At 41.6% G+C, this 15,243-nt stretch overlaps 1 protein-coding gene across 3 annotated transcripts in view; it reads left to right on the plus strand.

Annotated features, from left to right (window-relative positions):
* The window catches only part of Gle1 (GLE1 RNA export mediator), a 31,796-nt gene that overhangs the window by 4,455 nt on the left and 12,098 nt on the right, over nt 1-15,243 (plus strand). The window contains exons 2-9 of one of the 3 annotated variants that reach the window (XM_005321040.4): nt 68-289; nt 4,367-4,477; nt 8,785-8,933; nt 9,155-9,215; nt 9,456-9,710; nt 12,159-12,390; nt 13,358-13,470; nt 13,618-13,687. In XM_005321040.4, the coding sequence (XP_005321097.1) occupies nt 68-289; nt 4,367-4,477; nt 8,785-8,933; nt 9,155-9,215; nt 9,456-9,710; nt 12,159-12,390; nt 13,358-13,470; nt 13,618-13,687 (1,213 nt within the window). Of the gene's footprint in view, nt 1-67; nt 290-1,774; nt 2,248-4,366; nt 4,478-8,784; nt 8,934-9,154; nt 9,216-9,455; nt 9,711-12,158; nt 12,391-13,357; nt 13,471-13,617; nt 13,688-15,243 lie in introns of those variants that run through there. The other 2 variants (XM_021723603.3, XM_040286435.2) reach the window with 2 other exon arrangements.

Below are 15,243 nucleotides of genomic sequence, written 5' to 3' on the forward strand. Positions count from 1 at the left end.
CATGTAGTGGATTATGCTTGATCAGTGGACATGCAAGTTGGGTTTAACTTGGACTTCTTCTCTCTAGGATGCTTTAGAAGAATGTGTGTCTCTTCCCAAGCTGTCCCCTTATTCTGGATGGGTGGTAGATCACATCCTACCGTACAAACAAGAGAACCCCGTTCCCTCAGAGGCTTTACTTTCATCTGGATCTGCTTCTGCCTTAGACCAACCCTCAGTAGTTCCCAAATCTCCAGTTGGAAGCTCTGCCCTCTCAACAGCATTGCCTGCAACACCAAATGGAGCCCAGGTAAAATGTGATTAGTTGAAGACAGAACACATAGTAATGGCAAAGTTGGAGTATATAAGAACCACATGGATCTTCTACATAGAAAGTTTATGGTTTTAGTTTGTATCTAGTACTTCATTTTAAAAATATTAGTCTTTTAGGGCTGGGGTTGTGGCTCAGTGGAAGAGCACTTGCCTATCATGTGTGAGGCACTGGGTTTGATGCTCAGCATCACATATAAACAAAAATATAAATAAAGATCCAACAATAACTAATAAAACATTTTAAAAAATATTAGTCTTTTAAAATCTTTATTTCTTTCCTTTTTTGTGGTGCTAGGGATTGAATCCATGGGCATCCTACCACTGAGCTACACCCCTAGCCCTTTATCTTTTATTTTGAGACAAGGTCTTGCTAAGTTGCCTAGGCTCACCTCAGACTTGGAATCATCCTGCCTCAGCGACCTGGGTAGCTGGATTACAGGCATGCACCACCATGCCAGGTTCTTTTAAAAATATTTCTAGCAGACTGGGTGTGGTAGCACATGCCTGTAATCGCAGCAGCTCAGGAGGTTGAGGCAGAAGGATTACAGATTTAAAGCCAGCCTCATTAACTTAGTGAGGCCCTAAGAAACTTATAAAGCCCTGTCTTAAAAAAAAAAAAGAGGGGAGTTGTGGTTGTGGGCTCAGTGGCTAAATGCTCCTGGGTTCAATCCCCTTCTACTAAATATATGTATTTTTAGCAACTGATCATCATACACAAAAAAAATCAACCTTCACCTAAACCTTTTATCTTATATAGATATTAACTCAAAATGATCACTGACTTAAAGGTAAAACTATAAACCTTTTAGAAACAAAACTATAAAGTATAATTCATAAAAGGAAAATTGACAAATTGGACTTCATTAAAATGACAAATTTTGTTCTCTGAAAGACCTTGTGAAGACAGTACATACTGGAAGAAAACAGTTGCAAACTACCTGTCTGATGAAGTTTTTCTGTCTAGACTATATAAAGATCTCTTTAAATAAATAAAAAAATATAGGCAGTGGATATGACCAGATGTACCTAAGACAGTATATAGATGGCAAATATGCATGTGAAAATGTTTTTAACGTTATTAGCTACTAAGAAAATGTAAATTAAAACTACAATGAGATAATATTGCACATCTATAAGAATAGTTATAAAATGAAAAATAGTGAGGGGCTGGGATTGTGGCCCAGTGGTAGAGTGCTCACCTAGCATTCATGAGGCACTGGGTTCGATCCTCAGCACCACATAAAAATAAAATAAAGATATTGTGTCCACCTAAAACTAAAAAATAAATATTAAAAAAAAAAAAAGAAAAATAGTGAGAGCACCGAATTGTTGGTGAGGACATAGAAAGTCTGGATCTCACATATATTTTGGGTGGAAATACAGAATGGTTCTATACCCCAAAAAAGAGTCTTAAGAATTTTTTTTTTTTTTTGGTACTAGGGATTGAAATCGTGGCACTCAACCAGTGAGCCACATCCGCAGCCTATTTTGTATTTTATTTAGAGACAGAATCTCACTGAGTTACTTAGTGCCTCACTGTTGCTGAGGCTGGCTTTAGACTTGCGATCCTCCTTTCTCAGCCTCCCAAGCCACTAGGATTACAGGTGTGTGCCACTACACCCAGCCAAGACTCATGCTTTGAGGGCTTGTTCCTTAGTGCATCAATGTTCAGAGGTCGGGTTCCTAGGAAGTGACTTGATCATGTGGGCCCTGATGTAAAGTAGTTGATGACTTTATTGGGAGATGGGGGAATTTGTAGGAGGTAGGGCCTAGTTGTAGGAAATCGGTCACTGGGAGCACATACATATAGGTCATTTCTTGATCCTTGTCCCTTCTTCTCTTTTTCTCTTTGCTTTCTGGCCACTGTGAGGTGAACACCTTTGCCTCCATCACACCTTCTATGCCTCATCATAGACCTGAAAACAATGCAACCAGGTGACTATGGGCAGAAACCTCTGAGCCAAAATAAAGTGCAGACTTACAGGGGCTGGAGATGTAGCTCAGTTGGGTAGAGTTCAATCCCCAGTACCCAAAAAAAGTTAATATACTATTTAATTTGTTTAACATTCTTGCATTCTTCTTTTTCACAGTGCTGTGAATTAAACTCAGGGCCTTGCAACCAGGGCTTGGTGGCACACCCCTGTAATCCTAGCCATTCTGGAGGTGGAAGCAGGAGGATCACAATTTGAGGCCAGTCTCAGAAACTTAGTGATATCCTATCTCAAAATAAAAAGAACCAGGAATGGAGCTCAGTGGTAAAGCACCCTTGGGTTTAATCCCCAGTACTGAATGAAACAAATTTATAATTCTTTTGCCTCAGCCTCCAAGTAGCTGGGATCATAGGCAGGTACTAACACACCCAACCTTGTTTAATCTTCTTTGTGTGTGTGTGTGTGTGTGTGTGTGTGGTACTGGGGATTGGGCCCAAGGATTACTGTACCATTTAGCTACATTCCCTAGCCATTTTTATTTTTTATTTTGAGTCAGAGTCTAGCTAAATTGCCAAGGCTGGCCTTGAGCTTGTGATACCCTTGCCTCAGATTACAGGTATGTGCTACCCAGCCTGGTTTATTTAACATTCTCTAACCAACGAAAGTATCAGCTTGGAGAACAGGATAGGGTTTAGGGATGGAGGAGGAAATGACATGGCTACAAATGTAAGTGTGGTATGAAGTAGCTTTTTGGTGAGGGGAGAGAGTTCTGTATTTTTTCTTTTTTTCAATGCTAGGGATTGTGTATACTAGGCAAATATTTATTGCTGAACTACATTCCTAGCCCCTGTATCTTGAGTGTGGTAGTGTTTACACAAATCGACACATGATAGATTGCATAAAAACTGTACACAAGTACAATGAGTGCCTGTGAAACTGATAGAATCTGAATAAGCTTGGTGGATTGTACCACTGCCAATCTCTTACTCCTTTTAATGTTTTATTGTATTTATGAAAGATGGTGCTATTGGGGAAAACTGGATCAAAAGTACACGGGACCTTCCTGTACATAGCTCTTTAGCTTTCTGTGGTTTATATCATTTAGGAATTTTTGGTGTTGAACAGAAACCCAGTTTAACCAGTTAAACTAACAAAGGATGGGGAGGAATTATTTAGTTCAGGAAGTCCAGGAGAACATCTGGAATTAGATCTAGATGATTACCATTGTTCTTTCTCTGCTTATTATTATTTTTTAAATCAATAACCCATAAACAGGGTTTTGCCTCTCCATCTTTCCTTTTTGTCTCATTCTTCTTGGCTTTGTTTTTCAGATAGACACTGTCTGGCATATTGGCTAATGGGAACCCCAGACTCACATCTTAGGTTAGCATTCCTGACAGAGAGAGCCTTCCTGGTTGGCTCCATCAGAAAAGGTCAAAGATAGGCTCTGACTGGGTGTGATGGAGTATACCTATAATCCCAGTGGTTTAGGAGTCTTGAGCAGGAGGATTGCAAGTTCAAAGCCAGCCTCAGCAACCTAGTGAGACCGTAAGCAACTCAGCAAAATCTGGTCTCTAAACAAAATACAAGAAAAGGGAGAGGGATGTGGCTTAGTGGTTAAACACTCCTGGGTTTGATCCCTGGTACCAAAAAAAAAAAAAAAAGGTTCTGGCCTAGCTTGGGTCATATACCCTATTCCTCAGATGGATATACGATACAGGAGGAGAGAGCACGTTGATTGTCAGTCTGGTCAGGTGCTTTCTTCTGAGGCATCTGAAAGTTTGGAGGAGTAGCTGGGGTTGCTCCGTCCAAACCACCCTAGGACAAATGGATACTTATCAGAAGAAAGGGGGAAATTTTCCTGAACACACAAGCTAGTAGTCTAAATCAAAATAAAACAAAAATCCACCCAAAGCAACAAACATCAGTTTATTATTATTATTAAAACAAAAACAAAAAACAGAACAATGTGAATGTTATGAAAAGCATACTGTTTCTAACCTAAATTGTGTTTTTATTGTTATAAATTTTATAAATTTGGATGTGATCTGTAGACCTAGAAGAGATAACACCAACTTTACAAGGTTAAAAACTCAGTTCTTTTTCCTCTTCTTCCTGTGTAGAGCAAACAGGAGTCTCAACATACAGAATCTATGGCACTTCAGTCCTCTCGTGGAATTAGAGTGGAAGGATGCATCCGAATGTATGAACTGGTCCACAGAATGAAAGGAACAGTAAGTGAACCCATGAAGTAAGGCATGCCTGATCCACTTACTAGGGAGGTGCATTCAACTTCATTCTCCAGGGTTTAGAAATGCCCACTGGACGGCAACTCAAGAGGCTAAGGCAGGAGGATCACAAGTTTGAGGCCAGCTTCAGCAACTTGATAAGACTCTATCTCAAAACAAACTAAATAAAAAAGGCTGGAGATGTGGCTCAGTGGTAGAGCACCCCAGGTTTGATACACCAGTACTGGGGGAGATAAAGGAATGTCCACTGTATGCTCATCATGGTGTCCTACACACAGAAGCTTATTTGGGGAGGTAGTATAATGTAGAGGTTAAGAGAGCACTAGGGGGGCTAGGAATGTGGCTCAGGCGGTAACGCGCTCGTCTTGCATGTGTGCGGCCCGGGTTCGATCCTCAGCACCAAATACCAACAAAGATGTTGTGTCTGCCGAGAACTAAAAAATAAAATATTAAAAATTCTCTCTCTCTCTCTCTCTCTCCTCTCTCACTCTCTCTTTAAAAAAAAAAAAAAAGAGCACTAGCGGCTGTCTCAGTGGTAGAGCATTTGCTTAGCACATATGAGGCACTGGGTTCAATCCTCAGCACCACATAAAAATAAATAAATAAAATAAAGATATTGTGTCCATCTACAGCATACACACACACGCACACACACACACACACACACACACACACACTGGTTTCACTGGCTTTTGTATTTTAACTTTGGGAAAAATACGAAGGCGTTTCCTGGCTTCTGTTTACTTTTCTCTAAAGAAAGCATGGCACAATTTTAATTGATTTATTTGACTTTTGGGAACACTTATTCTATTGTATAGGATGAAATAATGCTCAATTCTATAATTGAAAATAAAGCTAATTAAGGTTTGGTTTTTTTTTGGTTTTGTTTGGTGTTGGAGATTAAAGCCAGGGCTTCACAAGCTAGGCAGGTGCTTTGCTATTGTGCTGCATCCTCATCCCTTTTTATCTTATTTTGAGATAGGGTCAGTGCTGGGAATGTATAGAACAATTTTCTTGCGAGCACAAGGCCCTGGGTCCCAACTCCATCCTGGATGGCAAAAATCAAAATTGAGAGAGAGTCTTGCAGTTGCCAGGCTGCCTTAGCCTCCTGACTAGCTGTAGGTGTGTGCCACAATTACCCAACTCCTCCCCTTTCTCTTTCCCTTCTTTTCCCCCTCCTATCCTTCCATTGTTTGGAGGTTGAGCCTTCTTGCTTGCTGTCCATCTGTCAGTCTGTCTGTCTCTCTCTTCCCCCTTCCTTTCTTCCACTCTTTCCTCCTTTCTTTCTCTGCAGTGCTAGGGATCAAGCCCTTCCTTCCCTTTTTCCTTTCTTCCTTCTCTTTATTCCTATTTCCCTCCTTCCTTCCTTCCTTTTTCCTTTTCCTTTTCTTTCAGAGAAGAATTCTCCATTTCTTGCCTGAAGTATACGTCACTATGTAATATCCCAAACCTGGTAGCTTGAAACAGCTGGCATTTGTTACTGTTGTGTGTCTGTGGGTCGAGTAGGTTCGGCTAGGAGATTCTCATTCGGAGTTTGTTGTGGTTGCAGCGGCTGAGGCTAGAGTCATCTCAGAGCTGTATCTGTCTGGCAGTTGAAGTTTGAACAGCTGTCCTGTCCACATGGCCTGGGCTTCCTCATGGCAAGGTGGCCATGTTTCAAGAGCAGGCATCCTACAAAACAGGCAGAGCTGTATGGCCCTTTCAGACATTGACTGGGAAGTTCTCATTTTGGGGGGCATGTCTCCTTCACCAGTTGTAGTGTTCCTATTCATCTTGAAGTAGAAAGGGTGGGAGGAAGGAGTGTCAAAAAATCTGCAAGTTGGGTGTAGCTCAGTGGTAGAGCAGCTGCCTAGAGTTCCAGCCTTAGCCCCAGCTCCATCACCAAAAAAAGAATTTTCAGATTTTTAAAATTTTTTTCTTTTTTTTTTTTTTTGGTACCAGGAATTGAACTCAGGGACACTCGATCACTGAGCCACATCTCCAGCCCTATTTTGTGTTTTATTTAGAGACAGGGTCTCACTAAGCACTGAGTTGCTTAGTGCCTCACTTTTGCTGAGGCTGGCATTGAACTCTAGATCCTCCTGCCTCAGCCTCCTGAGCCACTGGGATTACAGGCATGCACCACTGCACCTAGCCTAACATTTCCTTTGCGACTACTAAAATGAAAGCTGGGAAAAAGACACAACAGAGTCTATGTGATAGAGATCATTAGCAGGGAAATACTTTTTATGTTCTTCTGGAAGACAGAATGTCAGTAGAGGAATGGTAAATAATAAAGCAAAGATAGACAAACCCCAGGATACATATACACAGACACACACAAATGCACATAAATAGACTCTGCCTTTGGAAAGCAAAGAGGCTTCAGACTGGAAATAGCAGGTGTGAGATGATGTGGGGTTTGCAGGGCTAATAATGGGGATGAGCTGAATGTGTGTAGACAAAAGGCATTAATTCTTGCCCTGACCCCCAGTCAATAGACCAAAAAGCCAAGAGCCACACACATGTACTATAATGGTTTTAAAATATATAAAAATTTGCCAGGCATGTGCTGCACACTGTAATCCCAGCAGTTCCAGAGGCTGAGGCGGGAAGATTGAGAGTTCAAAGCCAGCCTCAGCAATTTAGTGAGGCCCTAAGCAACTCAGTGAAACCCTGTCTTTAAATAAAATACAAAATAGGGCTGAGGATGTGGCTCAGAGATCAGGTGCCCCTGAGTTCAATCCCCAGTATCAAAAATCAAAACAAAACATGAGAAGCCAGGCATGGTGGTACATGCCTATAATCCTGGCATTTTGGGAGGCTGAGACAGGAGGATCATGCGTTCAAAGGCAGCTTCAGCAATTTATCAAGGTTCTGAGGAACTCAGTAAGACCTGCCTCAAAATAAAACAAACAAAAAAAAGGGCTGGGTAGGGGTTGGGTTGTAGCTCAGTGGTAGAACACTTGCCTAGCACGTATGAGGCACTGGGTTTGATCCTCAGCACCACATAAAAATAAATAAAGATATTGTATCCATCTACAACTAAAAAAAAAAAAAAAAAATTATAAAGGACTGCGGATATGACCCAGGGGTTAAGTACCCCTGGATTCCATCCCTGGTACAAAAAAAAAAAAAAAAAACCACACACACAAAAAAAAAATGAGAGAGTATTTTCAATAGGTAGTAAATGAAATATCTGATACCCTTAGGTGTTTTTTCCTTAGGTATGAAGGAAAGGACTTTCCTCAGTGGGGGTGGGAGGATAATTTAGGCAGAGATGAGGAAGGGAGTAAGATAAGAATGAGCATTGCGTGTTTGTGGACTTAGAGTAGAATAAGGATTTCGTACTATGAAAATTTATGAATGGAAATTTTTTTCTTTCTATTAAAGATTACTTTAGTTTCTGTAATCAAATCCATGTAGATAAGACCTTACATATTTGATACAGTGCGTTACCCATGTATAAATTGAAAAAAATTAAGGTTACTATTTCTGGACATATTAACATATTTCTGTTAATTTCTGTACAATGCTTACTCAAATTGAAAACTGGGAGACTTTTTCCAAAGTTGACAGCACAGCCAGTGTTTTCAAATTTTTGAGTTATTTGTGTATGTTGTGTGTTTATATGTTTATTATATATATATTTATATGTATATTTATTTATATAAAAAGAGCAATAATAGCAGTATGTATGCATCAATAGCAGCCTCAGCTTTTCCAGATTTTTTTAGTCATCTGAACAAAATTGTAGAAACATCTAGCACACTCCATTAAAAGGGGTGGGGGATTGGTAAAAAAGAAGCAAAACCTGAGAAAAAATTCTGTAACTGTTGTAATACTTGGCACCATTTTTTTTATTAGCTTCTTAATTATCATATGAAAAGAAAGATTTCTAGAATAACGGCATTAAAAGCAGCTCTGATAAAGCACAGTCACTACTGTATATGATAAAGTAGATACAAGAGGTTTAACATTCAGAGGTATGATATAGTTCTGTCCCACGTCTTTTATATTGGAGGAAACAATTAAAAAGGCATTTATGAGACTGGATTCCACTTTAGGATGGAAATTTTGAAGTGCATGATTGTTTGATACTATCTTGACCAAAACCATAGGGGACAAACTGGAGGGACCTTTCTAAAATTGCTTAGTTTAATGGTCAATCCAAAGGAAAGGGGCTCCTTCAAAGGTCCTGTGAACTGAGCAGATGATTCCAGGCCCTGGAGAGTCTCTGAGGAGAGGGTAGCTCAGGGGCAAAGGAGCAAGGTGGTAATGACATTCTGAGGGCAGATGTTGATCCTCTTCAGGAAGGCTTAAGGCAGTGGCAGGAGGAGCAGGAAAGGAAAGTACGAGCTCTCTCAGAGATGGCGTCTGAACAGCTGAAGCGATTTGATGAGCTGAAGGAACTGAAGCAGCATAAAGAATTTCAGGATTTAAGGGAAGTGATAGAGAAGAGGTGAGTCTCCCTGAATTACAACTGAGATGTTCATGTATTCAACTGAAACTCTTTCCCTAGAGGAATTCTAAGGGAAAAGAGTTGAATTTCTGAGTCCTTAAATATCAAAATAAAATAAGTGGAGAAGAATATAACCTGGAAAATGATCATCCTTGGGTTTGGGAAGAGGGTGAACCATCTTGAGAAGCATCCCTGACTATTCTTCCTGCAATTTCATTTAGTACCAGAGAAGCCCTGGGCCACCAGGAGAAGCTGAAAGCTGAGCATCGTCACAGAGCCAAGGTCAGTGCCTGGGAGATTCAGGGAAGATATATTGCTATCTGTCTATAACCTGTCTGAAGGGTCAAGTTCTGTCAGTCATCCTGGAGGACATGCCCATATCATGCCTCTGCACTACTGGCTTGAGGAATTCATTTTCCTGCTCATCTGTAGGCATATAAAGCACACCTAGTACTCTAGAAGTGTGGAAAGAGAAAGGCCAGGAGCTCTTCAGAAAGAGTGACACAATGACCCTTTCTATAGATTCTCAACCTGAAACTGCGAGAGGCAGAGCAGCAGCGCTTGAAGCAAGCAGAGCAGGAACGACTGCGGAGAGAGGAAGGCCAGGTTCGCCTGCGGAGCCTCTATACCCTGCAGGAGGAGGTACTGCAGCTCAACCAGCAGCTGGACACCTCCGAACAGCACAAGGACCTGCTGAAGGTGGACCTGGCTGCCTTCCGGACCCGAGGCAACCAGCTGTGCAGTCTCGTCTCTGGGATCATTCGGACCACTTCAGAGGTGAGAAGCCTTAGAGTGACTGTTTTTCTATCTTTGAAATGGAGTACCTTATCTGGGTATGGTGACACACACCTGTAATCCCAGCTACTAGGAAGGCAGTGGCAAGAGAACCAAGTTTGAGGCCAGCCTAGGCAACTAAGCATGACCCTGTCTTAAAAAGCAGCACCAGCCAGCCTTGTGTGGTGGTGCACGTCTGTAATCCCAGTGGCTTGGGAGGCTGAGACAGGAGGATTGCAAGTTCAAAGCCAGTTCAGCAAAAGTGAGGTGCTAAGCAAGTCAGTGACACCCTGTCTCTAAATAAAATACAAAAGAGGGCTGGCGATGTGGCTCAGGGGTTGAGTGCCCCTGGGTTCGATCCTGGTATCAAAAAAAGAAGCAGTACCAGGTGCAAGGGTGCATGCCTGTAATCCCAGCATCTCCAGAGGCTGAGGCAAGAGGATCGCAAATTTAAAGACAGCCTTAGCAATTTAGTGAGGCCCTAAACAAACACAGTGAGACCCTGACTCAAAATGAAAAAGCAGGCTGGGGATGTGGCTCAGTGGTTAAGTGCCCCTGGGTATAATCCATGGTTCAAAAGAGAAGGATTTAGCCAGGTGCAGTGGCCCACACCTATAATCCCAGCAGCTCGGGAGGCTGAGACAGGAGGATCATGAGTTCAAAGCCAGCCTCAGCACGGCGAGGCACTAAGTAACTCAGTGAGACCCTGTCTCTAATAAAATATAAAAATGGGCTGGGGATGTGGCTTAGTGGTTGAGTGCCCCTGAGTTCAATCCTTGGTATCGTCCCACTCTGCTGCCCCCACCAAAAAAGGGACGTGGCTTAGTGGTAAAGTGCTTGCCTAGCATGCTGGGTTCCATCCTTGAGGCCACAAAAAATAAAACAAAGATGAATAAAAAAATCAATTAGGGCTGGGGTTCTAGCTCAGTGGTGGAGCACTTGTGTAGCATGCCTAAGGCCCTGAGCTTGAACACCAGCAGTGCAAAAAAAAAAAAAAAGTTTTATAGTTTATTACTTTTGAATTCTCTTCATGGGTTTTGTTTACATTTCATTTTGTAAAATTACAAACCAATACAGGAGTAGAAAGGATAGCATAATGAATCTTTACACATCCATTCTCTAGCTCAATAGAGGTCGGTGCATGGCAGCCACACTTTATCTATACCTCCAAAGTTTAAAAAGACTGCTTTTAGCAAAATACTGATGTCACATGTAAAAATTTAGTAATTTAATATGATCAAATATCTAGTCGGTGTTCAGATTTCTCTGACTGGCTGTATGTAGTGATGCTTACCTGTAATATCAACCTCTCAGGAGTCTAAGGCTTAGCAAGAACCTGTTTCAAAATAAAAGGGCTGGGGATATAGCTCAGTGGTGGAGTTACAGATTCAATCCCCAGTACTGGAGGGGGCCCTCGTGGAGGGGGAGGGATAGAAACATAATTGTTCAATAATTAGAAAAGTAAGTTCAAAATCACCTTTAAAACATTTGTTGCAAATTAAAACTAACATTGTAAACTAGCATATTGTTTTTTTGTTTGTTTGTTCGTTTTTTGGTCAATGGACTTTTATTTTTATTTATTTATATGCTTGGGCTGGGGATGTGGCTCAAGCGGTAGTGCGCTCGCCTGGCATGCGTGCGACCCGGGTTCGATCCTCAGCACCACATACCAACAAAGATGTTGTGTCCGCCGAGAACTAAAAAATAAATATTAAAAATTTCTTTTCCTATTTATTTATATGCAGCGCTGAGATTCCAACCCAGTGCCTAATACATGCTAGGCAAGCATTCTATCACTGAGCTGTGACCCCAGCCCTATAATCACATAGTTTTAAAAAATTACTGAAAATTACTATGGCCGGGTACAGTGCCGCACACCTGTATTTCCAGCGGCTGGCAGGTGGGGAGGTAAGGGGGAAGCATCGTGAATTCAAAGCCAGCCTCAGCAATTTATCGAGGCCCTAAGTGACTAAGTAATTCAAAAAACAAACCTTTTGGACTGAGGTTGTGGCTAAACAGTAGAGCGCTCGCCTCGCACATGCAGGACTCTGGGTTTGATCCTCAGCACCACATAAAAAAATAAATAAGTGAAATAAAGGTATTGTGTCCAACTACAACTAAAAAATAAATTAATACAAACAAACAAACAAAACTGTTTTTTTGTTTCTGAATAAAAAAGGGCTGGGGACGTGGCTCAATGGTTGAGTGCCCCTGAGTTCATCCCTGGTAGCAAAAAAAAAAAAAAGCCAACTTTATTCTTAGATACTATGGATGGGATTGGGATGGTCAGTCTTAAGAAACTAAGGAGCCAGTTAGTATCAAGAGTGTTGGGTATTCCACTGGCCCAATAATTCCACTTCTATGGATGTATTGACTTGTATGAGGTATGATTTAGCCCCACAAGTTTTCCTAGGGAATGAGCTCCAAATGCTGTCTGTTCCACTCTGCCAGAGTGGCTATCCCACAGCAGAGAACCAAGCTGAAGCCGAGAGAGCCCTGCAGGAAATGCGGGACCTCCTCAGGAACTTGGGGCAGGAGATCACCAGAGCCTGTGAAGACAAGAAGAGGCAGGATGAGGAGGAGGCCCAGGCCAAGCTGCAAGCCTCACAGACACATCAGGGGCCAGGGCCCCACACACAGTCCCAAGTCCCCACCCAGGGCCCAGGAGGGACACGGAATGAAGGTGGGTCTGGGTGTGAATACAGTCTTGTAACTCAGCCTAAGTTTCAGAACTTGGTGAAAAGAAGCAAGGGTGTATGGCCAGAGGTTGGAAAAATTTAACCAAAACTTACATATAACATATTTAGTTTCGTTTGATGTGGAGCCTGATTTCATATCATAGCACTTTGCATGAAGATTTGAAGTCTGGAGGCTGGGGATGTGGCTCAACCGGTAGCACACTCGCCTGGCATGCGTGCAGCCTGGGTTCGATCCTCAGCACCACATACAAACAAAGATGTTGTGTCTGCTGATAACTAAAAAATAAATATTAAAAAAATTCTCTCTCTTTCTCTCTCTCTCTCTCTAAAAAAAAATATTTGAAGTCTGTATAATTCTGGCAAATATATTATTCCAAGTATTGCTATTACTGAGTATTTTAAGTAAATATATACAGATATATGTTCACTTAATATGTACAAAGCTCAGTATAGTATAGTGTTTGAGAGTATGGGCTCTGGATGGAGCCCAATCACTGGATCTAATTGTACTTACTAGCAGTGTGACCTTGGCCAATCACTTAACCTTTCCATTACCTGTTTCTTTTTCCACAAAATGGAGATAATAAGGGCTGGGGAGATAGCTCAGTAGTAAAGCACCTGCCTAGCATGCAAGAGGCCCTAAGTTCAATACCTGTCACCACATAAAAAAATAAAAATAAACAACAACAATAAAATGATATCTTTAAAAAAATTGAGATAATAATAATAGTATCTACTTCATAGTGTTATTGTAGCTATTAAAGCAATTAATATGGGCTGGAGATATAGCTCAATTGGTAGAGTGCTTGCCTCACATGCATAGCCCTGGGTTCAATCCCCAGCACCAAAAAAAAAGCAGTTAATATGTCAGAAAGTGGTTAGCACAGTTCATGGCTCATGTAACATGTTCAGTAACTACCAGCCACTATGAAATCTTGTCTTATTCCTTAGACCTCCAGGTGAAGGTCCAGGACAGCACGATGCAGTGGTACCAGCAGCTGCAGGATGCTTCTGCCCAGTGTGTGTTGGCCTTTGAAGGTCTGACCAGCAGCAAGGATAGTCAGGTAGGGGAGGTGTAGATGGCCTGATGGTGCTCCCCATAGCCTCCTGTCACAGAGGAGTATAGCTGTTGTGTCACATTCCCTAATCCTGAGGGTATCTACTCAGTTTTCTTCAAAATATTCTCACTACTCACTATTCTTTTCTGGCAGGCCAAAAAGATAAAGATGGACTTGCAGAAGGCTGCCACCATCCCTGTGAGCCAAATCTCCACCATTGCAGGTGAGTCAGAGGATTGAAAGCATGGCCCTTTGCCTCATTGTCTTGTTTTCTGTTTCCAAATCTACTTAGCTGTAAAGTTTCTATGTAAAGAATATGTTCAGGCTCAGAAATATGACTTAATGCTAGAACACTGGGCTAGCCTTATGTGAGACCCTGAGTTTTATCTCTAGCACCACATACACACATAAAAGGGTATGACCAAACAAATGTTGGCAGTTGCATTGAGTACATGTAAATGGTATGAATCCCATTTTTCTTTCCTTTTTCCTCTCCAGTGCATAGAAAGAAGTTACAAGGTAATCATGTATTTTTTGTACTGCGGATTGAACCTAGGCATACTTTATCACTGAGCTACATCCCAGTTCTTTCTCTTTTATTTTATTTTTTTGGGGGGGGTTCGGGGGGTACCAGGGATTGAACACAGAGGCACTCAACCACTGAGCCACAATCCCCAGTCTTGTTTTGTATTTTATTTAGAGCAGGGTCTCACTGAGTTGCTTGGTGCCTTGCTTTTGCCGAGGCTGGCTTTGAACTTGTGATCCTCCTGCCTTAGTCTCTTGAGCCGCTGGAATTACAGGCATGCACCACCTTACCTGGCCTCTATTTCTTTTCTTGAGATAGGGTCTCACTAAGTTCCTGAGGGTCTCACTATCTCATTATGTTGCCCAGGCTGGCCTCTGGATCTTCCTACCTCAGTCTATGTAGTGGCTGGGATTACAGGTGAATGCCACTGTGCTCAGCTTAACTTGTTTTTACTAAGCTATGTATGAATAGGAAATTGTTTAGAATGGCTTTTAACTTTAAAGTTGAAAGTTACTGTTGCAGACATCATGAAAGGAACCTTATAACTTGTAGTCTTTGCTTTTAAGTCTTACATTAGCTTTTGCAAACCCCAAGCTTGCCAGGCTAATACTTTAGGACATATTTCTTTTTTCTTCATAGACTGAGATGTAGAAAGTAAAGGGGCTAGGAATGTAGCTCAGTTGTAGTGTCTGCCTAGCATTTGTAATACCCTGCTTCCCATCCCCAGTATGGCAAAAAAAAAAAAAAAAAAAAAAGTCATAAACTGAGAGGTCGATACTTTTCTTCTTGTTCTTCTTGTTCTCCTTCTCCTTTTTTTTTTTTTTTAATTTTTTTCTTTTTTTCACCAGGGATTAAACCTAGGGATGCTCTGAGCCACATGAGCCACATCCTCCAGCTCACTAAGTTCCTGAGGCTGGCTTTGAACTCACAATCCTCCTGCCTCAGCCTCCTGAGCTGTTGGGATTATAGGCGTGCACCACCGCACCGGCTCAACACCCTTCTTCTTCTTTTTTTTTTTTGACAGAGAATCTTTTTTGTAGATGGACACAACACAATGTATGTGGTACTGAAAATCGAACCCAGGTCCTGCCCGTGCTAGGCGAACACTCTACTGCTGAACCACAATCCCAGCCCCACACCCTTCTTTTTTTAAAAAAAATATTTATTTTTTAGTTATAGGTAGACATAGTATCTTTATTTTATTTTTATGTGGTGCTGAGGATCAAACCCAGTGCCTCATGCATGCTAGGCGA

The sequence above is a fragment of the Ictidomys tridecemlineatus genome, chromosome 4, assembly GCF_052094955.1.
Source record: "Ictidomys tridecemlineatus isolate mIctTri1 chromosome 4, mIctTri1.hap1, whole genome shotgun sequence".
Classification (NCBI taxonomy): domain Eukaryota; kingdom Metazoa; phylum Chordata; class Mammalia; order Rodentia; family Sciuridae; genus Ictidomys; species Ictidomys tridecemlineatus.